The sequence below is a fragment of the Mustela erminea genome, chromosome 4 (assembly GCF_009829155.1).
Source record: "Mustela erminea isolate mMusErm1 chromosome 4, mMusErm1.Pri, whole genome shotgun sequence".
NCBI lineage: Eukaryota > Metazoa > Chordata > Mammalia > Carnivora > Mustelidae > Mustela > Mustela erminea.
In genome coordinates this window covers 82,134,393-82,162,114 of record NC_045617.1, presented here as the reverse complement: position 1 = coordinate 82,162,114, position 27,722 = coordinate 82,134,393, and the positions used below count along the sequence as shown (strand labels likewise).

General features: G+C 38.9%; 1 protein-coding gene across 1 annotated transcript; it reads left to right on the top strand.

Annotated features, from left to right (window-relative positions):
* Window positions 1–27,722, top strand: NUS1 (NUS1 dehydrodolichyl diphosphate synthase subunit). The gene is made up of 5 exons (XM_032339701.1): window positions 1–619; window positions 14,714–14,839; window positions 15,776–15,925; window positions 22,063–22,162; window positions 25,833–27,722. Exons 1-5 carry the CDS (start codon window positions 205–207, stop codon window positions 25,921–25,923), a joined length of 882 nt encoding a protein of 293 aa, XP_032195592.1. The 5' UTR covers window positions 1–204; the 3' UTR covers window positions 25,924–27,722.

Below are 27,722 nucleotides of genomic sequence, written 5' to 3'. Positions count from 1 at the left end.
CACTGTCCATGTACTAGCGGGGGCGGGGCTGCCGAGGCAGGAGGAAGATGGCGGCGGGGGCGAGGTGAGGTGTTGGCAGCAGAAAGGGGTTCGGGCGTGGGGGGCGGGGGAACGTGGAGCGATGGCCCGCGCCGGCCGCAGGGCTGGATAAAAGCCGTCGCGCCGCGGGTGTAGGAGGGAGGGAGGTGAGGGCGCCACGAGAGTATGACGGGGCTGTACGAGTTGGTGTGGCGGGTGCTGCACGCTCTGCTCTGTCTGCACCGCACGCTCACCTCCTGGCTCCGCGTTCGGTTCGGCACCTGGAACTGGATCTGGCGGCGCTGCTGTCGCGCCGCCTCCGCCGCGGTCCTAGCGCCGCTCGGCTTCACGCTCCGCAAGCCCCGGGCTGCCGGCAGGAACCGCCGTCACCACCCGCACCCGCGCGGGAGGCCGGGCCTGACCGCCTCCCACCTCCGGCTCCGCTGGCGCGCGGACGGCCGTTCCCTGGAGAAGCTGCCAGTGCATATGGGCTTGGTGGTCACCGAAGAGGAGCAGGAGCCCAGCTTCTCGGACATCGCGAGTCTCGTGGTGTGGTGTATGGCTGTGGGCATCTCCTACATTAGCGTCTACGACCACCAAGGTGAGGTCCGGCGCGGGTAGGGGGACCGGGGCATCTTCGACCGCCGGGACCGCACATCCGGCAGATGTATCCGGGGCGTGCCGCTCACCGCGGCGTTCCAGGCTCTTCCACTTGCCAAGTCCTGAGGTCCTTGAGTGCATATTACGGTGCCAGCGCTTTCGAGGAAGGGAGAGAGGATTTACTAACACCTCCTAAGTCCCTCTATTCGTTTCAGTCGTTTTCTATGCGTCTAAAAACATTTCTTGTTCTTTACAATGCCCCGGTAAGGTAGATGGTATCTGTACACTCTTGTTTCACAAAAGAGGAGACCTGAGGATCGCCAGCATCTGTGCTTCTCCACGTACTTGCCCTTTTGTTGCACCGCAGTGTTTCTTCAGATTCCAGGAACCGCTCCTAAGTCAGTGTCAGGCTGTGAAGGGTAAGAGGCATAAGGTGAGGGGTTGGGGCCAGGTAGCAGTTGAACTGGGCCTGCGAGAAGTCTGAGGCTGGATAGGCAAAAATGAAACTAACCACTTAGTCTTCAGAGTTCTGGGGTGGTGTGCAGATCCGTAGTGGTTAACTAAGTGGTTAACTTAGTGGTTGATCCTTAGTGGTTAACACCGTCCTTGAGAGAATAGTTCCCTTCGTTAAGTTCTGATGAAGGGAATGCATTTCACCGTGGGGGATTTTGTTAAGTCCGAGAATTTAACACTTACTGGGTAGTGACAAACCTTCAGCACTGTGCTGAGCACATTCCTAGTGATTTTGCATTTGACTCCGTGGACTGTCAGGCTTATGGGGAGTAGACAAATACCTAAGTGACTGGGTTAATAACAAGAAGTGCTAAGAGTAAGTATACACTATGAGATTGGGGGAGAGAAATTTCGAATGAAGGAACTTGAGATGTTCAGGCAGAGGAAATGGGCTTTCAGTGGGACATTATGAGTTGGAGATAAGGTTGATGAAGGCTCTAAATGTCAGGCTTGAGTTCAGTTAGATCTTGAAAGCAGTGGAATATTTTTTTAGAGACACAGGTGTCGTAACAATGATTTAGATGTGCTGGTATGAAGGAAAGGAAACTAATATTTTATTCTCTGTTCAGTAATGTAGATTACTTGTATGCGCCACGGAAGCTACAGTTTGATTTTTTTCCTTAGAATCTTTCTCAGATAGGTGGGTGTCATTTGTGGGGTTTTGTCAGAAAGATAGGGTGAGGTCAGACGTAACTCTTAGAGGGTATTAATCTTTAACCTGGCATCTTCCTTGCAGTCAGCAAGGAATAGGGTGACTCAGCCTGTCATCATCAAATGATTTAACCTGTAGGATAAAGTTTAATGGGGACTGACATTTTATGGAACTTCCCAAAGTAGTCAGCAGACCAATAGAAATCACAAGACTGTTAGGAAGGGACACCATCGTTGCTTAAACCAGGGCAACACAAATACTGCCTGGGGAAAGAAGTGAAGCAGAAATGGAAATTAGTTGAAGTCATTAAACAATGTGGTGAATTGACTTATAAGTGAATCCCATATGTACAGTTGATTCTTTTCAAGCAAGTACCTTTATATTCCAGAAGGGAAGGCAGATGTATAGCTAACAGCTTAACTTGGTTATTGTACCTACAAAGATTGTAATATTGCCACACTTCCTTGTTCCAGCAGTTCCTGTTAACGAATTGCTGATGTGGTTCAGAAATATCTTGTGTTACATTTGCTAAAAGAAAAATGATTGTTAATGAAAAGGAAGAAGTCAAGCTAACCAGATATTGACAAAAAAACAGAAAGGAGGTTTGGTTTGGTTTTTAGATTTTATTTGTTAGAGAGAGAGAGAATGAGCCAGAGAGCATTGGCAGGGGGAGAGCAGAGGGAGAGGGAAAGGCAGACTCCCCATTGAGCAGGGAGCTCAAGGAACAGGACCTGAGTAAAGAGATTTGCCTAACTTGTCTCCATGATTATAACTAAAGAAATGACCATAATTGGAGTGGCAAAAAAACTGGAGTTTAGGGGCTTTTGGGTGCTATGCTTGCCTGGGTCTCACTTGAAGTATGCTTAACTCCACCTTACCTGGGTATGTATTGTTATCTTCAGTGATGGGACCTGTTCTTACTGCCTAGCTCTATTGGTGCCATGCGGAGACCTTGCTGTAGGGCAGTATTTTTCAAAATGTGGCCAAGAGACCATCTGAGAATGAGTCATTGGAGATGCTTATAAGAAACAGAGATTCAGGGACCCCTGGGCGACTCAGTCGGTTAAGTGGCTGCCTTCAGCTCAGGTCATGCTGGAATGGAGCCCCACATCAGGCTCCCTGTTCGGTGGGGAAGTCTGCTTCTTTCTCTCCCTCTGCCTGCCCTTCCCTCTATACTTGTGCTGTTTCTGTCAAATAAATAAATAAAATCTTAAAAAATAGAGATTGAACAGTTAGATCAGACTGAATTAGGGGAGTGGGACCTGAGCATCTTTGTTTTTATCAGACTGTCTATACATCGCCTCTGTGCACTGAAGTTTGAGGCTAGCACAAATTGAGGGATACTCTGCAACTTAACCTTACTTCAGATTATTCATTCTTCATGTTCCTTTTCATGAGGGAGGCAATCTGGGTGGGGGCTTAATATTAGCCCCTAAAATACTAGCATAAATTAGCCCCTAAACTATTAGCATAAATTGGAGTGTTCCAGAATTGTCTTCTATGTGAAGATTCAGCAACAGGAGAACAGATTTCTTTTGTGTTGCTCTTTCTGGTGTTAACTTCCATAGTTGTAAAGTTGTAAATCTGGACTAGGTATCTTCTGAAATTGTTTTTGGGTACAGATTTCTCACACTGGCATTAAAAATGCCTGCCCAGTGTACTCCCAGCCTCCCCAACCTACTTCTTACTATCTTACATACCTTTTGCTGCATCCATGTTTAGGTTACTTGATGTTCCCTCTCACTGTCTATTGGCTGTCTACTAGTCAGAAGCTCTCATTTATCCTTGTAAGTCCATCCTTACTCACTATGACCTCTTACGTAGCCTGTCTTGACTCTTCCATTCTTTTATCTTGCTTTATCCTTGGATATCCTCAGAACTTTGTACATCTGTAAAGGTATTTCTTTTCTAAAGTAGTAGTCATGTCTGTGGGCTTGAATCATCTTACTAGATTGTAAGCTCCACAGATTTATCTATCCTTTTCATTTTTGCTTCTCCTACAATGTGTAGTTTGGTGTTGTTCATGTAATTTGTTTCCCAGCATGAATACCCAGGACCCCTAAAATAATGGAGGGAAATGAACATAGTTTGTCCGAGTTGTATTTGGCACAGTGACACAGATGCTGTTGGGTGGTGGTATGGTTTTACTAAGTACTTCTTGTTCTCCTCATATTGAAATACGGAGTTGGAAGAAGTGTTGAATATCCATTTGTATTGTGATTATATCATGTTATAATGAGCAATACAAACTGAGGTGCTTGTCTTCTTCATGGGGAAACTCATGTATAGGAGCATCTGTTCCCAATCTTCACCTTTGTGTACTTTTTGTCCTGTACAGAATTTCACATGTACCTTAGCATCCTGGAATGTCCTCTCTTTGTGCCACAAAGTTAGGTACCCAGCGAAAGGTTACCATCAATCCTTATAACGTCCGCTCTGTTACTTTTAGTTAAGGTCTTGGTTATTCAATCCCCAATTTTGCTGACTTTGAAAAGCCTTACTCTGCTTTTGTTAACTTTTGAAATGACCTCATTCTCTTGAGTACCCTTCTGTTTAGCCACAGTACTGCACCCGTGTATGAAAATAAACTTTGGGGGGCCTGGGTGGCTCAGTGGGTTATAGCCTCTGCCTTTGGCTCAGGTCAGAGTCTCAGGGTCCTGGGATCGAGCCCTGCATTGAGCCTGCTTCCCTCCTCTCACTGCCTGCCTTTCTACCTACTTGTGATCTCTGTCAAATAAATAAATAAATAAAATTTAAAAAAAAAAAAAAAACCTTTACTTAGTAGGAATAATTAGTCTCTGTTGAATTCTTACTATGTACTAGATACTATGCAAAGAAGTGCATTAAATCCTTAGCAGTTTTACACATCAAGAAACTGACACTTAGAAAGCCAAGCACCCGTATCTAGTAAGGAGCAGCTCTAGAATTTGAACTAGATTTTCTTGTACAGGTTTTGTACTTAATTGTTTTGCTATACTGACCTCCACTGGTAAGAGAATAGGACTATAATATAGTCACTTTTAGTATTATTCCTAATTATGTTGGGTCATCTTAAAGCCTTGATTAAAGTGGTACTTATCTACAGGTAATAGAAATAATTTGTAACGTATTTGAAGGCAAATAGAATTTTCTTCATACCACTAATACAGAGGTTAATCCTATAAATTATAGGACATACTTTCTTAATCAACCAAATTTAATTTTATGGGACTTCTGCTCTGTGTTGAATTATGTCTTTGTCAGGTAAGCAGAGTATGTGAAGACATTCTTCTCATTTTTAAGATGTGCACCCAGAGGCTGAGAAATCCCCTGCGGTTTGTTAATCTCGCACGTCTCTCCTGCTGAAGAGCTGGGCTGGGAAGCACAGCACTTGTCACATTTGCTGTGCCCCAGTCACAGGTCTCTTCCTTGCTACAGTGTGCTCATTCCAATGAAGTATCCTGGGGCTCTCCCTTAAAGTAAAATTGTTTAATGGCATATAAGATTTATTTTGTTATGACTACTTTAGTCATGTAAAATTTTAATGGTAGTTTTTTAAAATTTTAAATAATTGCTTCATAAGTATATGTTTTTTTCTCTGAAGATTGCTTCTGATAGAGTAATTGGGATGTTAGAGAAATTAAATGAGGGTAACCACTAGGTCACTTACGTGTCTAGTTTAAAAGGATAAAAGGCCACTTTGAAGGATGGACACTTATTAATTCCATAGCCGGTTATGCTTTATAATTAGGAGAGATTATTTTAGTGTTTATCCCACTTTTCTCTCTTCCCTTCCCTTGTCTTTTTTTTTTTTTTTTTTTTTTAATATTTTATTTATTTATTTGACAGCACAAGCAGAGGGAGCCAAGCAGGGAGCCCCATGTGGGACTTGATCCCAGGACCCTGCCTTGTAAATACCTGCTGTAGATGTTTCTTGAAATCCGTTTCTATAGAAGGGAGGGGATAACCATGATAAAAATTCTAATTTCAGATTTAAAAGAAGATACATTAAATAGGTGCTTTAAAAGTCTCATTTTATGGAATTGATTATTCATTTCATATAAATTTTAAAAAAGAAGCAGTGTTTAAGGAATACAGATAAGATTTGCTGAGTGAATACTTGTCTAATGAAACTCCTTCTTAGGGGCGCCTGAATGGCTCAGTGGGTTAAAGCCTCTGCCTTCAGCTCAGGTCATGATCCCAGGGATCTGGGATTGAGCCCCACATCGGGCTCTCTGCCCTGTGGAGAGCCTGCTTCCTCTTCTCTCTCTGCCTGCTTATCTGCCTACTTGTGATCTCTGTCTGTCAAATAAATAAATAAAATCTTAAAAAAAAAAAAAAACCTCTTCTTACTTGGTTACCTTAATTTGAAAAAAAGTACATATGTCATGGTTGTATTACCCAGTTAATGTATGCATGCTTGAGTGAAAGCGTAGACTAAACATTGAACTCTATGATTCTAAAATGTCATTTTAATTAATATAGTAGATATTTCAGGAAAACTACAGTAAGCGTCCTGAATACAGTATATACTCTAATAGGTAGTTAAGAGCATGTAGAGCATACTTAATTCTACTCTCTTTGAAATATTTCTGTCTTGGCTTTGATGCTATCATATATGCTTAGATTTCTTCCTGTCTTGCTCTGTTCCTTCTGAGCCTTCTGGCTTCTCTTCACTTGTTCCACTTCTGAATGTTGGGGTGTCCTAGAGTTTTGCTTATATGTATATATGCCTTGTCTTTCTCTCATTCATGCCATCTTCTAGGTCAACCAGCTTTTTCTTGAAGGGTCAGCTAGTAAATATTTTAGGCTTAGTGGGTTAGAGGTCTCTGTTACAACTACTCAGTTCTGCAAGTGAGTCCAAAACTCAGTCATAAGTGAGTGGTGGAGGCTGTGTTCTCAATAGCAGTAGTTTGTTGACCCCTATACCAGATGATTTCTCCATTCTTATCACTTTAGATAGCCTTTAAATGCTCATACCCAGATTTGTATCTCCAGTCTTGATCTCTCCCATAATTCCAGCTCCTATATCCAACTCACTGCCTAACAGGTTCACTTTTATTTGACATCTCAGATACATAACATTTCCAAAATACTCTTGAATTTACCCCCTACCCCAGACCTGTCTCTCTCACAGTTTTTCTTATCTTAAAAGATACTAGCACCTTCGAACTAATTGCTCAACTAAAAACTTAGATGTCTTCTGTGAATCTCTTACATTATATTCCACCTGTAATTCATCAACAGGCCTCCTTGGCCTTACTTCTAGAATATGTTTCAAATTGGACACTACTTTTGATTGTCCATTGCAGCCACCCACTTTGAGTTATTATTTTTCACCTGGATTATTGCTGTAGCCACCTGATAGATCATCATTGATATTCAGGCTCCTATATAATCCATTCTTCACTCACCAGCAAGGTGATCTTTTTTGTTAACATCATTCGAAACCTGAATAAAACCTTCCAGCAGTTTCCTTTTGTACCTGGAATGTTTTCTCAGCTCATTACTAAGGCCCACAGATCCTTTTGTATGACCCTTTTGCCTACAACTGTCTGACCTCATATAATGTTTTTTTCCACTTAATTTCTGTGTTCACCAGTTATAGTGGCATTTTTCTTTTCCTTGAATATGATGAAAACCTAAATGCTGAGAGAATATGCCGTAGCTATAATGGTAACGATCTCAGTTTTTAAAGTATTGATTTTTGTATTTTGAGAGCTGAATAAAATCAGCAAAGACTTTTTTGTTAAATAATGCAATTGTTACAATAATCACGAGATTAGCACCGAGGAAGAATACATGTTACACAAGTGAAAAAAAATTGTATGATCCTATAAACCAGGATTACACATGTATGGGAACAAAGACTAAGAAATAGTAAAAACTGGAAGTGTTATGATGTAAGGTTGGGGGCATTCAGTTCAGGGTGGATGGTTAGGGGACATTACTTTACCTTGTTGTCTATACTTTGAGCATTGTAAGTAGATTTGAATACTAGAATTTAAAATAGATATTTCTTAAGACTAAAAAGTTTACATTTGGTCCCCAAAGTGCACAGCTAATGTTTATCAAGAAATACCAAAAACAGTGTAGCCTTTCTGAGGTCCAGTTTTCTTAGCATGATATTTTATTTCTTATTGAAATTATAAATGTTCATGGGTGTGTGTACATGTGAATCTGTATTTTTAAAAATAGTTCTTCCATATATCTTTTCTGTCTATTTACAGGTAGTTTACACTTAGGAAGTTGAGAGTACATGAGATATACTTGTAGAGCAACAAAACATAATACAAAATTCTTTAAATAACTGTTAGCCCTGGGAAGTCTTCTTAAAAACCTTTTAAAAAGGAGCTCTAGTCCTAGTTTTTTTCAAAAGATGTGACTTATTTGTGAAAACGCTAATTGTATATATTTTAATAGAGTTCAGCTTTGGGGAGGGGAATTCAGAATGTAATGGGTCTTTAGTAAAGTGGGTTTAACATTGTGTGTTTATCAGTGTTAGAAATAGTTACTGAACCGAGTAAGTAGAATCCGAGAGACCTGGATTTCAGGCCATCGTTTTAAAGACTCTTAACCAAGAAGGACAATTGCTTAACCTTTTTAGGTCTATTTCCTCATCTGTAAAAAGATGGGATAAAACAGTTATTTCATTTTATTACTGTATGATTCTGTAAAGTGTGATTTTTCTCAAAAATGTATTTGCAGTTGTTTTTCCCTTAGGTAATCCCTTAGGTTAGTTATTTCTGAGTGATTATGGTCCCAACTTCCTTTTACATAAAATGACTTTTGTGATAGTTTCTTTTATTACATTTTTTCTTTCTTTTTTTTTTCTTTTTTAAATTATGTTGTTAGTCACCATACAGTACATCAGTAGTTTTTGATGTAGTGTTGCATGATTCATTGTTTGCGTGTAACACCCAGCGCTCCATGCAATACATACCCTCTTAATACCCATCACGGGACCAACCCATCCTCCCACCCCCTTCTCCTCTAAAACCCTCAGTTTGATTATCAGAGTCCATGGTCTCTCATGGTTTCTCTCCCCCTCCAATTCCCCCCCCTTCATTTTTCCCTTCCTTCTCCCAATGTCCTCCATGCTATATCCTATGTTCCACAAATAAGTGAAACCATATGATAAGTGACTTTCTCTGTTTGACTTATTTCACAACATTTTGGCTTCCATTGAGAGCCTATGAAGGCAAAAAAGATGAATTATGATATGAGAAAAAGAACTCTATAAGTATAAATACTTGCATAATATCATACTATGCTATTACCAGAGGAATTGCCTGTCTTAGTCAAAGGCATTCTTACATCTTGTTGCATTTCTTGTGTATCATGTGAAATATGTGTGGGTACACATTGAATCCTGAAGTAAATTTTAAGTTGATAGTATTGCTTATAGGAAAGTGAGATGGGTGTGATATATAATCAGGATTTCTGGAGGAGGCAAGCTATGAGGTATCAGGAATCATTTTGCTGATACTGCGCTTTGTCTGTATTTAGCACTTCTCAGAAGCAATACCTATATATTTAATTTCTCCATCCAAATCAGCCAAGACAAAGGTTGTGTTTAAAATAACTTTATGAGCATCCTTATAAAAGATACTTTGTAACTGTGCCTCTGTATTCTTCCCTTTTAACAGAATTTCTGCCTGTGTGCATTAAGGAAGTGCCTGCTTTTATTGTGAGAGGTTCCTGGAAACTTCTTAAAAATTCCATTCAGAGACCTGTCCAGTTAGTTTTTGTTGTTGGTGGCACTTTGTGCACTGATAATTCAGTTTTTTAAACAAACATTGAACTCCTGCTATGTGGAAGGTGCCTTAGGGGAAAAGAAATGAATAAGACACAAGTTCATAAGTAAGACTGCAATTCAGTAGGGGGATTAAGCTATAATTAGAATAAAAAGTAGAATATTTTCTATTACAGAGTTTGAACAAAGTGTGTATTTGGTGAGGGTGAGTCCAAGGAGGAATGGGGCAAATCTGGCTGGGGAGTTGGAAAGGGCTTCTTGAGGATAAGTGATATTTTAGCTGGCTTATGTAGAGTTTTAGTAGGCGTGGGGCTGGGAAGGTCACAAAGGATGGACGTTGGACTTAAATCATATGTTTGGGGGGGACATAAGGCAATTCTAATTTGCTGGGAGTAGCATACTACAGAGAAATAGTCATTTGTTTCATAAACATTATTTCTCCCTACCATGTGTGGTAACATTGGCTGCAATCTTTTTTTTTTTTTTTTTTTTTTAAGATTTTATTTATTTGTCAGAGCGAGAGGGCAAGCACAGTACCAGGGTGAGCAGCAGGCGGGAGCAGCAGGCGGGCAAGGAGCTGGATGCAGGACTTGATCCCAGGACATCAGTATCATGACCTGAGCTGAAGGCAGATGCTTAACTGACTGAGCCACCCAGGCGTCCCTAGGCACAACTTAATGCTGATCTGAGCAGTATGTTCTTAATACATTAAGCATTTGGGGGGCCTTCAGAGATAATAAAATTGGAATATGTCAGAGTTGAAGATGAATCCAACAATTAGTCTAGTTGCCAACCTAGTAATACATGTTAGAAGGGACAGGAAAACCCATTGATTATAATACTTTAAAGAAGAGAATTGCTTGAAATAATTGGGGACAAGGAACAAATGGAAATGGATATAGGAAATATTGCTGTAGGAGAGATAATGGGTTTAGCATATTAGTAGGGCATTGGAGGTGATAGTGAAAATACTAGAGAGTAGAGAAGATGCCTGGGTAACTGCATAGGTAGTGATGCCTTTATTAGAAATAGACCAACAAAAAGGGCTATGGCTTTTTTTTTTAATCTTTTAATTATATAAATAGCTTAACAACAGTGACAATTTTAAATCACCTGTTGTCCTATCATCCTTATACATTCTCTATTCTTACATTGCCTATTCCCTTCAGGCCGTGTCCCTAAGTGCATGTAAGTTTTACATTTATGGTACTGTTCCATTAAAACAAAGAAACAAACAAACTTGATATAAGTATTTGAGAACTAGCTTTAAAAGATAAGCTGCCAGGTTTTAGGTTTGTTCATTTTCAGATGTTTACAGGACTTCTAGGTAGAATTAGATATTTGAAAGAACTGGAATTGTTAACCAAATGCTAATCCTGTTTTTACTTAAAATTTTAATGTTTTGTTCATCGTGGATGTTTTTGCATTAAGTTGTTAAAGATACTGCATTAAGTTATTATTTATCGTAATAACTGAGTTTTTTGGTGCCCCCTTAAGTCTTGCCTCACTCATCTTACCCTTGTCCTGGTCCTGAGGGGTTGTAAAGTCCTGTGGGTGACTAGACTTAGAGAGCAAAAAGCGCATGGACAGAAAGATAAAGTGGAGATAGGAATTCTATGAGTAATCTCCAGTTACAGGTGGGAAGAGGGAACGGCTGCAGTGAAAAGGGAGAAGGTGCTATTCAAGAAACAGGTTGGGAGTAGAGCTAAGAAAGGGCATTCAGTTAAGCTGGGGTAAGGATAGAATTTTGAGAAGGAAGCAGGGTAGTCATTAATGGTAACACTTTAGAAAGATTGAGAAGGAAAGGTATAGATTGAGAAGAGATGGTGATATTTTGGTAATAAAGAATATCACCCATTGATTTGGAGAGAGCAGGAGTTCCTGTAGCGTGTTACCACTCTCCTCTGGAAGCTAAGGCAAATTGAATTGGATTGGCAAATTGAATTGGTGAGAACTGAAGCATAGATCTTCAGAGTATCAAAGGAAGGGACCATCGTGGTGTAAATAGACAAAAGCAAGGGTTCCTAGTGGTAGGTTACTGTTGAAATGAATAATCTTAGCTCGTGTAAGAAATAGATTTAACATTTTAATAAGTTCCATATGTCCTGGCAGGAGTGTTGTGGAGATTTGGAATTGTTTTTAAAATTCATATGTCTTCCATAATTTATACCTATGATATAGACCAAAGTGTGGTCTAAATTATCTTTTATTTGCATAAATAATTGGAAATCTTATAACATTACTAAATCTGTATTATATAGTTGTTTTGAAGTATATGCCTTTGTGTCATACATGTGAATTATGTGATTTACTCAAAGCTGTTCATATCCTGCACATCTGTGTTGTTGCAAAAGTAGTATTATACTAAACATTGTTTTTCAAATAGCTTCTGATATTAATCACCTGCCTTTAAAAATTTTGGTTGTACTTGGGACTATATTTTTTTGTTTACTTTCACTCTGGGTATGGGTACTACTACACAATGTTTGCATTTATATTTCTTGGCTTTTGATCTTGTGATTGTGGGCTTTCGTAAAGGAGCCACAACCTTAGCCCCTGCTCTCCCCCATGTGTGTTTCCTTACCTTTGGAAATCTTATTTCTCACTTCTTGTGTGTACCCCTGAAGAATTCTCCTAATTCTTCATGGGCCAGTTGAAACGTCATTTACCCTAAAGAGGTTTTTTGAAGTCCCCCGGCCAGTCTCTGACCTGTTGTCTTCTTTTAGCAGACGTTTATTTGTTGTCTTCTCAAGATCTATATCTACCCACATGGTACTTAGAGGACCTCTTTTGAATGTCATTTCCTCATGTATCTTAATCACTTTTTTGGTATCCCCTGCCTAAATATTCTGTCATCAGCTCTCTAAAACTAAGCTTATTCTCCTTCAAACCACTTTTCTGCTAGAATTTCCCCACTTTAAAAAAAAAGTTACTATTTTCTGTTTGCTAGGATTAAAGTCATGGAATTTTCTGTGTTCACCTCTGATTAAGTCACGCTCTTCATTGTGTCAGTTCTTTTATAATGAACTCCTTCCATTGCTTCATCAGGTTATGAGTGGGCTATTACAGTACTCTCCTGCCTCCCTTTCTCTGTAGTGTTGTCAGGTTAATTTTCCTGAAGTTCTAAATTTCCACCATTACCACATTGCTTTGGAATTTTAATTGTTGGTTACCTGTTCGGTAGACACCATAAAGTGAAAATTAGGTCTGTCTCCTTTTCTCAGATCCTTTGCTCCAGCAACATTTGTCTGTCTTTTGAATTCAGGTTTTGGGTTTTTTTTTTTTTCTCCTGAAAAACAGTATTCTCATTTTTTTAAGTTTCTCAAGTCAGCGTAGCTCAAGTCTTGCTTATTTTACAAACCCTTTCTTTTAAAATAAAGGAGACTGCTTTTTTATCTTTGAATTGCTGTAACACATACACCACCAAGTTGACATGTGTATACAGCAGATTCTGTGTAATTTTATTTATATTTACAGTGTTCTCTCTCCCAGTTAATCTTTGAAGTGCTTTAAAGTCAAATCTGACTGAGAGTACAGAGTAGGAACACTTTAGATATAAAGTAAAAAACCCACTGGCCATTGGAGAAATGCCCCCTCTGAAAACAGCTAAAAACTTGTCACTTGTTTTTAGAGCTCTCTTTATTAGTTTTATACTAAACATACGTCACATAGTTCTTCATCCCTTTCAATGACCTAATAGTAATTAAAAGTTTTAACTTTTCTGTACATGGTTGAAGGATCAAACACACTTTTGGTTTTGTTTTTAAAATTTTTATTTATTTTTTTGTTGGAGAGAGATCACAAGTAGGCAGAGAGGCAGACAGAGAGAGAGGAGGAAACAGACTCTCTGCTCAGCAGAGAGCCCGATGGGGGACTTGATCCCAGGACCCTGGGATCATGACCTGAGCTGAAGGCAGAGGCTTTAACCCACTGAGCCACCCAGGTGCCCCAAACACAGTTTTATGTAGTACATTTTCCATGCTTTGTTTGAATTTACTAAATTCTGGTTCTGTTACTTTGTGTATTCTCTCTGCTTTTTACATAATTCATTCTAGTTTGTCTTATCATTAAAAAAACAAATAAAGGGGTGCCTGTGTGGCTTAGTTGATTAAGCATCTGCCTTTGGCTCAGGTCTTGATCTCAGGGTCCTGGAATCGAGCCCTGCATTGGGCTCTCTGCTCAGCAGGGATCCTGCTTCTCCCTCTCCCCCTGCCTGCCACTGTGCCTACTTGGATCTTTCTCTCTGTCAGATAAATAAATAAAATCTTTATTTAAAAAAAAAAACAAAAAACAAAACGAATCAAGGGGCTCCTAGGTGGCGCAGTTGGTTGGGCGACTGACTCTTGGTTTCAGCTCAGTTTGTGGATCTCGGGTGTGGGATCAAGCCCACTGGAGCTCCATGCTCCGCCCAAAGCCTGCTTGAGACTCTTTTTCTTTCTTCTCCCTCTGCCCCTCCCCCTGAGTGGGCTCATGCTTTCTCTCTCTCAAATAAATAAATAAAAATCTTTTAAATTAAGGTAATAGTACTGAATGTACATAGTGGATCTGCAAGGAAAGTTCATTGGACTGGGAATCAGGAAGACAAGGGCTCTCTCCAAATCACTGCTATAGTTTTTAAATTCTAGGACAAGTCTCTAAAGGATTTTGTGTCTCAGTTTCTTAATCTGTAAGTAAAGGTTTCAAGTAAATGATCTCTTAAAATGTCTTTCTCAGGGTTGCCTGGGTGGCTCAGTGGGTTAAGTCTCTGCCTTTGGCTCAGGTCATGATCTCAGGGTCCTGCATTGGGCTCTCTGCTCAGCTGGGAGCAGTTGGCTCAGTCGGCTTCCCCCTCCCCTCTCTGCTTGCTTCTCTGCCTACTTGTGATCTCTCTCTCTCTCTCTCTAATAAATAAATAAATAAATAAAATATTTTTTAAAAAAGTAAAATGCTTTTCTCAGTCTAATTTTATCATACTCATACTGACTCTTAAGTAATCACCCTTTTTTTTTTTTTTTTTTGTAAATTAGCCTGACTCTAGACTTTTATATTAACAAAATTTTGTTGTGTTTTTCTTTTAGATTCTAGTTAGGCTCAGTCAGTCACTTGTTTCATTTGGGATTTGTCCAATTCTGGGAGCAGTGTTGTTTTCACAACAAAATCCATTAATTGTTGATAAATTAACCTAGTTGGGTTTACTTGTTTTTTTTCTTTTTAAGGTATTTTCAAAAGAAATAATTCCAGATTGATGGATGAAATTTTAAAACAACAGCAGGAACTTTTGGGCTTAGATTGTTCAAAATACTCACCAGAGTTTGCAAATAGTAATGACAGAGATGATCAAGGTAAGCATGAGTATAAAATTGAGTATCTAATTTACGCAGATATGTTTTGTGTTTCAAGGTAAATTCTGTCACTTTATTGTCACCATCTTTAATCATCAGATTTAGACTTTTATTTCTTCATCTTGTTCAAAGATAATTTTCAGAAAAGGATAAAATTATGATTTTCATAGATACTAAAAAATAAATACATGTTGAAGATTTCATTTAATTCATAGACCAGGAACCAGGCAGATTTTGTAACCAGTTCAAAAGGGAGTCCAGAGAATGGACACACAGGTCAGAAATACTGAAATGAATATGTAAATGGAGGCAAAACTGGTTTGTTTGTTGGGTTACAGAGAAGATAATTGATCCTCTACTGGACAAGGAAGAATTTGCATGTCAATAGATAAGAATTTGGCATTGTTAGACTTTACTGGGCAAAAAGAATTTTGCATATCAGAAAGAATTACATATCAATAGATAAGATAGAATCCTATCAATTATAAAATAGGTCCAATAGAATCAGAGTCTGATAAAGAAGACAATACCTATTCCATTGAAACACATTTTTTTCCTTACAGTCTTTATTTTGATCTTCTCTCATGTTTATTGCTAACTGTACTGTGATTGTAGATGACATTTTAGGTGAGTGAAGATTATAAACTAGCCTATAATTCCTGTTTTCTAGAGGATTCATTCAGAGATACAAGGTCTCTGAGCACTCTAAAAGGAAGGCGATATATAAATACATACACACAAATGTGATGTGTGAGTCTTTTTAGAGGAGAGTAAATAGGTATATGTTTTGATATTGAATTTGAAGGACCTAAATGATTCTTGTTTACTTGAACAACTGTACTTTTATTTTAGTCTGAACTTAATATTTCTTGAAACAGATTTTGAAATATGTCTAGAACAGGATGTTTTATTTAATAACTTTGGTTTTTCCTCCAGTTTTAAATTGCCGATCAGCAGTGAAGGTGCTCTCCCCAGAAGATGGAAAAGCAGATATTGTGAGAGCTGCTCAGGACTTTTGCCAATTAGTAGCCCAGCAGCAAAAGAGATCCACAGATTTGGATGTAGACATGTTCGACCGTTTACTTAGTAAGTCATACATATATATATATATATATATATATATATGCATATATATATATATGTTTATTTATAGTTTTGTCCCACAAGTGTACAGTATGAAGGAGAACATCTAGGTTCTACTTGCATGATAACGCCTGATTTTGTTGTTTTTACACTTGCGATGTTTCTGAAATTTTAAAGACCCACATGTGAAAATGGTTTTGAGATACGAAATTTGTATTCAACTCACTTGCATGAGGACTGACTGGTAAGGAGAGGATATGAGAGGATTTTGAGGGGCAGTGATGAATATTCTTGAATACGTTGTCACCAGCCTTCTTCTGGGATATTTACCCATACCGATAGTGAGTTCTCCAGTTCTTCAGACACCACAGGAGTGTCTAGCAATTCAGTTCACTTCTGATGCTAACCACCTGTAGTCCGTGTTTGATTCTCCGGGTTTAAAGGCTCAGTCACACAAGACTGTCCCCACTTCAGATGCCAGTTACAGTTCTCAGCCACTTCTCAGCCACCTGGACTGGCTACCTGATCAACTGCTTATAAATGGGGGGTTCCCGTGATTGTCGCCTAAGGTTTGCTAGTTTGTTAGAGTGGCTCGCAGAACTTAGGTGGGACCTTCACTTCTGTTTACCCATTGATTATAAAGGCTACAACTCAGGAACAGCCCAGTGTAAGAGTCTAGGACAAGGTCTTGGCAGGGGAGGGTGCAGTCATTGTGTTCACCAACCTGGAAGCTTTAAGAACCCTGTCTTTTAGGGGTTTTTAATGGTGGTTCATTTATGTTAGCATGATTAATTAAATCAGTGCCTCTTAGGATTTGAACTCTGTCTCCTGCCTCTCTTCCCCTCCATACCTGGAGTCTGGAAGGGAAGGAGGAAAGTTTCAGCCTTCTAATCACATGATTGGTTTCTTTGGCAACTAGCTCCCTTCCTAAAGTTATCTAGAGGTCTAGAGGCTCACCAAGAGTCATAATTAACATAAACTCAGGTATGGTGGAAGGGTGCTTATTATAAATAACAAAAAGTACTCCTCTCCTATCATTCAGGAAATGGCAAGGAGTTTAGGAGCTCTGTGCCAGGAACCTTGACAGAGACCAAGTATATATTCTTTATTATATTATAATATCACACTCTTCTCACTGTGTCTTCTTAGTTTGACCTATCTGATAAGTTTGAATTTAACAGCTCTTTAGGAGGCATTCCAAAGAATATAATCTTACCATTAATCATCACTCTATTTTTAGGACTTTCTATTACGTGATACCAAATATACTTACTATATTTGTCATATTGTACTAAGTATAACATTATACTTTTTTTTCCCTGTAACTATTTATAAAAAAGCCTTTAATTTGCTGATTCTCTGTAGAGCCCCCTAGGAACTTTTTGCATTAACTTTATGGTTCTTCTGCTTACTGGCATTATCCTTGATCCTTTTGAATAAAGGCAGCGCTTCTAACAAGTTCATGTCCGTTGATAGCTTCTATAGCCATACAATTTCAGACATACATTTTTTTGTTCATTCACATAGAGTTTCCACTTAACCTTACTCATTAATCATGCGTTTTCTGTCTAACTCAGTCATTTGTTTGACTCCGTGTTCTTGTTTCTTCTACTTTGACACATGTTCATCCCAGTGCATAGTCGCTCTCTGGCCACGTGGCCTCACTAAGTCCCAACTTACATTGACTACTCACCTCCTCCCCGACTGTCCTGTTCTTTTCTCATTGCCTGTTGTATTCAGTATTCAGGCTGAATGAACAGACTTAAAGTAGACTGTTGCAGGGGCTCAGTGTAGGTTACTGGAGAGTTGACTGTTTCCTGGATTCTGTAAGGCCTCAGCCAGAGAGTAATTTATGAGGGTATCCTGAAAGTGATGCAGGGACCAAAGGTAGCCTATGGAGAAGTACTGAAGTGTTGAGCCCAGGTGCTATCTTCAGGGTAGTAAACCCTGAAAAATCCATACCTTAACTTACTGATCGGATGGAAGCAAACCCTCTGAATACGGTCACCCCCAAAAGTTCTCTTGTGACTGCAGTTAATCACCGTTCCTACTCCCATGCAAGGCAACTGCGTATCTGCTTTTTGACTATACTTTAGTCTTTTCTATAAGTTATATATAAATGGAATCATATGTAGTCTTTAATGTCTTGCTTTGTTTCCTCGGCATATTATTAAGGTTCATCCATGTTGCATATATTAATACCTCATTACTTTTTGTTGAACAGTATTCAGTTGTATGGATGTATATTTTGTTGATTCATTCATCAGTTGATGTGCATTAGGTTTGTTTGCATGCTGCTGCGGTGACCATTCACATACAGTCTCTGTGCAGACATGTTGTCCTTTCCTTGGTACATAGCTAATAGTGGAATTGCCAGATTGCATGGTGAGTGAATGTTTAAGAAACTGCCAAACTATTTTCCAAAGAGGCTATACTGATTTTTATATTCCACCAGCAATGTAGAGGAGTCTAGATTCTTCACAGCCTTGCCAAGGCTTAGTATTGTGTGTGTGTGTGTGTGTGTGTGTGTGTTTAATTTTCGCTGTTCTGGTGGGTGTGTAGTATCTTATTATGGTTTTAGTTCACATTTTCCTAATGACTACTGACTTGAGCTTTTTTCATGTGCTTATTTGTCATCTGTATCTTCTTGGTGAAGAATCTATTCAAAACATTCTGCCTGTCTTTAATGGGTAGTTTGTCTTGTTACTTTCAGAAGTCTGTGTATTTTGGGTGCACATCTTCTTTCAGTAGTAAGGTATGATTTATGAATGAATACTTTCTCACAATCCATGGCTTTTTTTTCTTAACAGTTTCTTTTAAAGTGTTTACTCTTTAAGAAGTCCAGTTTATCATTTTTTTCCTTCTGTGGATCACATATTTGGTGTCATATTTAAGAAATCTTTGCCTAACTCTTAATCTTAGGAAGCAAACTGAGGGTTGCTGGAGTGGAGGAGGGTGGGAAGGATGGGGATGGACATTGGGGAGGGTATGTGTTGTGGTGAGCACCGTGTATTGTGTAAGACTGATGAATCACAGACCTGTACCCCTGAAACAAATAATACATTATATGTTAATAATCGTAAAAAATTTTTAAAAAGAGAAATCTTGGGCGCCTGGGTGGCTCAGTGGTTATGTGACTGCCTTCAACTCAGGTCATGATCCTGGAGTCCTGGGATCGAGTCCCACATCCGGCTCCCTGCTCCATGGAGAGTCTGCTTCTCCCTCTGACCCTCCCACCTCTTGTGCTTTTTCTCATTCTCTCTCTTTCAAATAAATAAAATCTTTTAAAAATTAATAAATAAATAAATAATAAAAAGAGAAATCTTTGCCTAACCCAGAGTCACAGTTCTTGTTTTCTAGATTTTTATCACTTTGGCTGTTACGTTTAAATCTGTAATCCATTTCGACCTAATTTTTGTGAATAATGTGGGATAAACAAACTCAGTTGTTCTTTTACCACCATTTTACCACCATTTTTTTCTCCTTGAATTACTGTGACTCCTCTGTTGAAACTCCGTTTACCATAAATCCTTGAATTTATTTTTGTACTTCTTATTCTGTTCCATTGTTCTATATTGTCTGTCCTTCAAATACCACACTGTCTTGATTACTTTAGCATCTGCTGTGGTAAACTGAAATCATGTAGGATAAGTCTTTCAACTTTGATTTTCTTTTTCAAAGTTAAACAACTTTGGCTACACTCAGGGCCCTTTCATTTTCATGTAAGTTTTAGAATAGGTTTGTCAGTTTCACAGAGACACCCTGTTTTGATAGGGATTGAGTTGAATCTTGCTCAGTTAGGGGAGAATTGCCATCTTAACAATATTGAACGTTCCAATCCATGAACATGGCATATCTCTCCACTTATTTGGGTCCTAATTTTTCTTTTAACTATGTTTTTTAATTTTGGGATTTGGGTTTGTACTTTGTTAATTTTATTCCCAAGTATTTTATTCTTTTGGTTGCTATTATTAATGGGATTGTTTTCTCGATTTGTTTTTGGATTGTTTGTTGGTAATATGTGGAAATATAGTTGCTTTCTAAATATTGATTTTGTATCTTGCCACCTTACTAAAATTCATTTAATAGTTCTGGTAGTTCATTTTTCAGAGTCTTAAGATTTTTTAAGCACAAGATGATGTTGTGTATATATAAAGATGCCAACTGCTATCTTTGCTCAAATTTTCTATTTTTTATATTATTTTTTAGTCTGACTGCCTGTGTCTGTCTAGTTTTATGTGTCAGACTATGATATGCACACTGGTTGTGCTCAAACACCTTAAGTTTGTAAGGCTTCCCTTCCCTTGCATTCAGAGTTGCCACAGTTCTCAAGTCTTCTTGGCTGTTTGTTTTCACTGGCTTTCTTGATGCCCTCTTCCCCTGCCCTCTTTCCTCCTTTGCATGTATGCAGTTTCCTGGTCAGCTGTGGGTGTGTGGAGAGCTTATCTGAGCCCTTGTTTTTGGGATCTTCCTGGTAAATTTCTGACCATTATACTGCTTGCCCCCATTGGGGCTACAACATCAGGCCAGCAGGCTGTGGCTTTTCCTCATTTGTTCACTTCTGAGTTTTCCACTTATAGCTGGCAAAACCCTAGGTTTTCATCATCATCATCCCCCACCCCCCCGCCAATCTCCAGTTCCGAATTGAGTGTGTACCTTTTGTCTACAAGCACCAAATCTGCTAGTTTTACTCTGAGCCCCATGCTGGTAAAAATGTGGTGCTCGCCATTTGACTGAGGGTAGAGGCATGGGGAGTTAGGACCATTCCCAGGCAGGAGACAAAGACCCTTACCACTGCTCTTACCTGACGCTCTGGCTAGTGTTTTGTTTTGTTTTGTTTTCTTGTTATAAAAAGAATAATTGTCTGCTTCTGGACAGTACCCAGTCCCCTTAAATGTTTGGCTTTGTCCAGTTTTATATGTGTTTTTTATGGGGGAGGATTCATCACCTTTAGACTACCATTTGTGAGAAGTTCCTTCTTGCCATTTTTTATTTAATTTGGTTTTTTTTTAAACTAAAGAGAATTTGCTTTTTCCCAGGTCGAGGAATAGATATTCTTCTTAGTCCACTTACTTTACTAATATGGACTTTAAAGAAACTTCCTTACGGAAATAATTCTTTATTACTGCCAGATGAGCCTGTTTCATCTAGTCCTCTCACTTAACAGATGAAACAGCTAAGCTCTGGGGTGGTTATGGGACCAAAAGTTAGTGGCAAAACTGAAGTTATTTGAAACTGTTAGAGCCTGGGTCTCTTGGATTATAGCATCTTTTCTGTTCTACCAGTGACTACTTTAATTTTTGGGGCACTTGTGCTATCCTTATCCCCTCTTTTTTTTTTTTAATATTTTTATTTATTTATTTGATAGACAGAGAGAGATCACAAGTAGGCAGAGAGGCAGGCAGAGAGAGAGGAGGAAGCAGGCTCCCCGCTGAGCAGAGAGCCCCATGTGGGGCTCGATCCCAGGACCCTGAGATCATGACCTGAGTTGAAGGCAGAGGCTTAAACCACTGAGCCACCCAGTCGCCCCCCTTATCCCCTCTTTTTCTCAAACCGGGTTTTATATGGAAACTGGGTTGTGAGACCAAGTGGCCATGCCTTTGTTGAGGCAGGTGTATAGTGTTTTCCCGCCCCAGGGCAGGGGCTCTGGAAAAAACATTTATGCTGGATATCTGGGAGCTGATCTTTGTGGGTCCTTAGCTATAAAATGGGTAGGGGGAAGGAAGGATAGTAGTTACTTTTATAGTTCCTTTTCATATCTGAAGTTATATGAGTCTATGAACTTACATGATTCTATAAGCATTTGTGCCCCCAAAGCAGTGTGATTCCCAGAATGCCCGGAGAACTCTTATGTTGAAAGATGGATGGGATTTGGGGGCTACCTGTAGGGTTTAGAATGGGAGTGGGGTTACCCCTTCTTATCAGGTAATCAGTTCAGTTAAATGGTCTTTAGAGAAAACTTTGACATATGGAAATAGCATAGATATTAAAGTAAATGTTGGGCAGTGTGGTGGGGATTGGATAAAACACTAAAGGAAACATCCTCAGAGCATAAAAAGCCAATTTGATTAACAGATTTTGCCTTCGGTCATTTTATTTGTAAGCAATGCATGTTAAATTCCTGTTTATTTCTTTTTAAGGTTCAACTGGCTTTCCTGATCCTGATTTAGTATTGAAGTTTGGTCCTGTGGACAGCATGTTAGGCTTTCTTCCCTGGCACATCAGATTGACTGAGATTATGTAAGTAATTAAAATGTGCTGACTTTGGTTCAATCCAGCAAGTGTTTCTCGAGCCTAGCACTGTACTAGGTATCGTGATAATTCCCAGAGACAGTACTGTTCCTTTCCCTCAGGTATCTCACAGTATCAGTGGTAAGATAAAGACATATGTAGAGGACTCAGACACAAGAGAATATGTTTGTGCAAGTATTTGGTTCTGATACACATTGTCATAAGAGACCAGGAGGGAGAGATACCTCTGTGGGCCGGAGTTGTTGGTTTTACAAAAAAAAGATGTAACTTGCTCTGGGGTATGTATGTAAAATGGATAGCATTTCTATAATTAGAAAAAAAGGTGAGAAGTGTAGCGGATGATGGTAGGAAAAGGTAGAAAACCTGGGAGGTGAGCAATGAACATCTTATTTTCAAGAAGTAGGGAACTGGCTGTACCAGAATGGAGACTTAGCACTATAGCATTAGATGGTAGAATAATTGATCCTTGAACAATGTGAGTGTTATGGGGGCCCCCGTATACAGTCAAAAATCTGCATGTAACTTGACCCCCTAAAAACTTAACTATTAATAGCCTACTTTTGACTGGAAGCCCAACTGAATAACACCAATTAACACAATTATTATATTCTTACAATAAAGTTAGCTAGAGAAAAGAAAATGTTTTTTAAATTATAGGGAAGAGAAAATAAATTAATAGTACTATACTGCATTTATCAAAAAATACCTTTGTGTAAGTGGACTTGTGCAGTTTACACCCATGTTGGTCAGGGGTCACCTCTGTAAGATGTAAACACATAATTTGGGGGTATCGATGCTAGGAAGGCTTTAAATACCAGCATAAAGAATATGTATAACAGTTTTGACAGGAAGTAAGAAGCCACTGAACCTGTGGATAGCATAAAGTGTCTGATTTTAAAAGATTTGTTTGGCACTGTGTACTAGAGTAGATTCAATCTGGGAAAGGATGAGGTGGAGAGGTGAGTGGAAGTCCATAACTATGATTTAGGAGATCATACAATGATGAATATGAAATTGCCTGTTTAGAAGAGAGTTGGCCAAACTTTTTGTATAAAGGACTAGGTGGAAAATATTTCAAGTAAGTATGTGGGCCATACAGTCTCGAGCTATTCCTCTCTGTTGCAGCTGCTCAACATTCGTAGTGTAGCTAAGCAGCCACGGATAGTACATAAACAAATATGTGTGACTCTCGAAGCAAAACAGTATTCACAAAAACAGGTGGCAGGCTCTTGGGCTGCATTTGCTCACCCCTGATTTGATTTATTTTGTTTTAAAGATTTTATTTATTTATTTGACAGAGAATGCCAGTGCACAACAGAGGGAGCAGCACAGGGAGAGGGAGAAGCAGACTCCCCACTTAATAGACTAGAAAGTCAAGGGAACATTGATTTTTGAAGAGAAAATGTTGAATTCAAGGATAAGTTGATTTTGAGGCCATAGACTATTTAGTGGAAACACTTAGGAGAGCAGATGAAGATGCAGAATTGGTCCATGGATGAGAACTCAAGGCAAAAAAAGGGTATTTGAAGACTGACAGTACCTAGGAAGTAGTAGTAGTTGAACCAGTGAGAATAAAGGAACTTTCTCAGGTGCATATAGCAGAGCACAGTACGGAGCGATCTTTTGGTCTTTTAAGAAGTGCTTCAAGTTCAGGGGCAGGACAGGGAAACGGTTTGTGGAATCAGAAGGCAGAAAAGAACGCATAGCATGCCAGGCAGGAAGAGCTATAGACCATGTGGTCTTACCTCCTTATTTTATAGGTGAGGAGAAGGGGGAAGAGACATTGCTCTTATTATTGCTTGTAATAAAGTGAAATTAGAACCTACATCTCCAAACTCTGGGTTTTCTTGTGATAGGTGTCTATTTCTCTTATTTCTTTTTCTGAGTTTGGGTTTTCTGAGTTTGATTTCAGGTACCTTTGGGTTGGGCTCCAAGAAAGCTAGCAGTGATTTCTTGTGAAGTTGAGCATGGTTTGGAGGGAAGCATGTGTTGTAGAACAGATTTATCTCCTTTCGAATCTTAGCAATGCAATTCAGTAACATGACTTTGGATAGTTGTGTAAGCTTCTCTGTATTTGTCAAATGGGTATTTTAATAAGAAGTTGAGGATTTAAGTCTGATAATGGATATCAGATACCTAACACGTAACAAACTTTCTCGTGGATTTTTGTACATATTTCTGTCCTAGCTCTGTGTCACATTATATTGAGGTCTGCTGCCCATCCGACTGGAAGCACTGTTAGGTCTTAATGTCTTAATTATAATATGGAGAAGGAGATGGAGGAGAATGGCAAGACCACTTTGGAGGCACTGAGGGGTAGTGGCGCTGAGAGCTTTTTGGGGAATGAAAGGAGAGGAAGCCATTGATAGGATAAAAGAGAAAGACTGAGGAAAGTGGGTTGTTTGAAGAGGATGTCTGAAGGATGCTTCAGCAAGAGGAGGATCGCTGACTTTGTCCTTTGAGGAAATCTTGTGAGCTTATTTCTGAAGTACGGTGAATGAGATAAAAGTTTGAGGGCAGAGATTATTAAGAGATAAGGAAATGGAGGGAAAGGAGACATCTCTCAGCATTTTGGGCAGTTAAAGGAAGGGACAAGATTGTAAGTCAATTGTATTTCAGTAAAGCCAGGGAAGGGGAAAGGAAGGGTGAAGAAGGCATAGCTATGAGCACCACACGGTCAGGTCAGCAGTTCGTTCATGGTAGTTTGCCCAGTGGTGCATGTGACTGGAACTCTGTGGCTTGTACTCTGACCTGGTGTTTGGCTCTGGTACAGTTTAGAATTTCCAACGCCTCACAATAAAGCTGTATAAATTAGAGAATTGTTTATGTTAATTATTGAAAATTATATTAAGTATTTAAAATACTTAAAGGGGAACCCTCTGGCTGTATGTTCAGTCTGCCTTTAAAGTGTTTGCCTTTACAGTACACTCTAATTGCCTCCTTGAGCAATTAGAAATGGTAGAGATAAAAACTTACTGGTTGCTCACCGCATGGTTTTAACATACAGTCATAGAAGGATCTGTGCTATTCTGCCAGTGTTAATCCTGGCTTTCATAAACTGTTCAAGTAGTACTGGCTATACTCTTAACAGAAAGGAGTTCTTTTTCTTTTTTTTTTTTTTTTAAGATTTTATTTATGTATTTGTTTATTTGAGAGAGAGAAAGAGAGCGTGTGCGAGTTCACATGAGCAGGGGGTGGGGCAGAGAGAGAAGCAGACTCCCCACTGAGCTCAGTGTGGGGCTCAGTGCTGGGCTCAGTGTGGGGCTCAGTGTGGGGCTTGATCCCAGTACCCCAGGATCATGACTGAGCCACTACCCTGGTGCTTCAGGAAGGAGTTCTTAAAGTGAATTTGAATGAGATTCTTTATAAATAGGTCTCCAGTTTTATATTAATTTAGACTTAGGCTTTACTATATGTTCTGAATCACTATCTCAAAATACAAGTTGCTCTTCTTATGGAAAGAAGGAGAGAAAGTTTTTTACTTGGACTGTTTCACAGTGAGTTTAGCAGTCATTTAGTAGAAAAGGTTTGACATACCCTACACTTAGAATTTACTTTCTTCTGTCCTTAACTTCCTTTGGGTCATTATCCTTCTGGTTCCCCCTCCAAATTATAGTGTATCATTTAATTGCTTTTTTTCCCTGTGCTTTCTTTTCAGCTCTTTGCCTTCCCATCTGAACATCAGTTATGAGGACTTTTTCTCTGCCCTTCGTCAATATGCAGCCTGTGAACAGCGTCTGGGAAAGTAGTGATCCCTGGCTGCGTAATTTGATTTCAGGCTTTTGGAGAAAAGGACCCAAGTGACTCTGATGTTTACAAAGCACCTATGAAACCCTGTACACACCTAGTTCATAATCCTCATAATTTATCAACAAACACAAAAAAGTGTCTTACTTGAGAGTAAGAGTATGTGTGTGAGTGTGAGTGCGTGTGCGTGTGTGTGTGTGTGTGTGTGTGTGTGTAAATAAATTTATAAATCGGGGAAGTATTGGAGAAGGAAGACGTAGACCTGCAGTTTGAGCAAATAGCCGCAGTGTTTTAGGAGCTGAAATTTCAGATTTAAAGGTTTCAACCTCCACTACTTCCCCATTTTTGTGGGGAGCAGAGGGGGTGACTAAAGCTATATGGTTGTTGTGTTGAGGGGAGGGGAATAATTTTTGTTCAGTCTTTCCTAGTGACCAAACTTAATTTTTAAGAATAATATATTGACTTATTAAATGGAACTGTTTTGAGCTTGAGGAATCTCCAGAAGCGTGGAGTTCTGTGTTGGTCACATGTTAAAAGCGCTTGCTCAGCTTTGGAGCAGAGGGCATACCTACTTCAGATATCCGTCCATTTTCATCTCATTGTAGTTGAACAGTGTGACTTCTGAGGGTTGCTCTGGTGTCTGTGTTCTGGGTTGTGAAGATCATCTGAAAAAGAACTCTCACTACATTGAAATGCAAAATTTTAAAAGTCTATATACTGTATTAGAAAGTAAAAAATTGAAAAAGTTATAATCTTAAAAGTAAAGTTGGAAAATTTCCTAAAATAGGGAAGAAAGTAATTTCCTTTTTCATTTGGTGGGCAGTGTGTGCCCAAAGTTGGTTTAGAAAATATTTCCATTAACTATTTTTATTTAAAATAAGCATTTGAGGGAAGTTATCAGAGCAGCTCTTTTCTTCAAAAGTAGTAACCTGTTCCTCTTTGGAATAGCACATTTCGGGCCGTGTTAGTACCCAGGATTTTTACTCATTTTACTCTAAATCCTGATGGTGACTTTGCCTAAAAGAACTTTAAGATTGAGGTCTGTGTGGGTAATAAAAGATTACCAAAGTCCACAAAAGTAATTTAAATAAATTTTACATGTTCTCTTTCATGACAGAGAATAGCACTGATTCTGTTATTTTTTAAATAAATAAGTGATTTTTTGATAGGTGTTTAATATTTCTTCCCTCACTGCTGATCCTTGGATAGAAACCAGTCTTTATATTTGATGGACTGCTTTCAGTAAAATCTTAAGTGTACAATAGTTGTCTAAAACTGTACATTTGGAATGGAGCAGCTTAAATACTAGGTCTCAGAAGTCTGAAAAATAGCAAAGAAGACTGGGTTTGGAAAGCAAGATCTGAAGTTGCTTGTCATATTCTGAAGCTATGAAGAATAATTGTTTCCACTTTGGATTACAAAACCCCATTTATGATTTTAAAAATTACACTTGAAATAAAATGATTAAACTAAATTTTGGTCCAGTGACATTACTTTGCACTTCATAGTCCTTTGTACATTTTAAGACTTTTTTTTTAAGTCTTAATTTATTGCTGAAAGTTTTTATGTGAAACTGTAGCCTATCTCTGAACTTTACTAGACAATATCTGATTTTTGTCCCACTGTACTGTGATCCATGTTCTATTGAGGCTTTTTTGCCTTAGTTTGAGACTGAATTTATGTCCTTTATAAACACGATATGTGTCTTTTGTAAACATTCTGGAAAATGTATGGCTTTAATGGATTAAATTTAATGGGCCTGATTGAAGGGAAGAGATTTATTTGTTAAAATGAAGTTAGT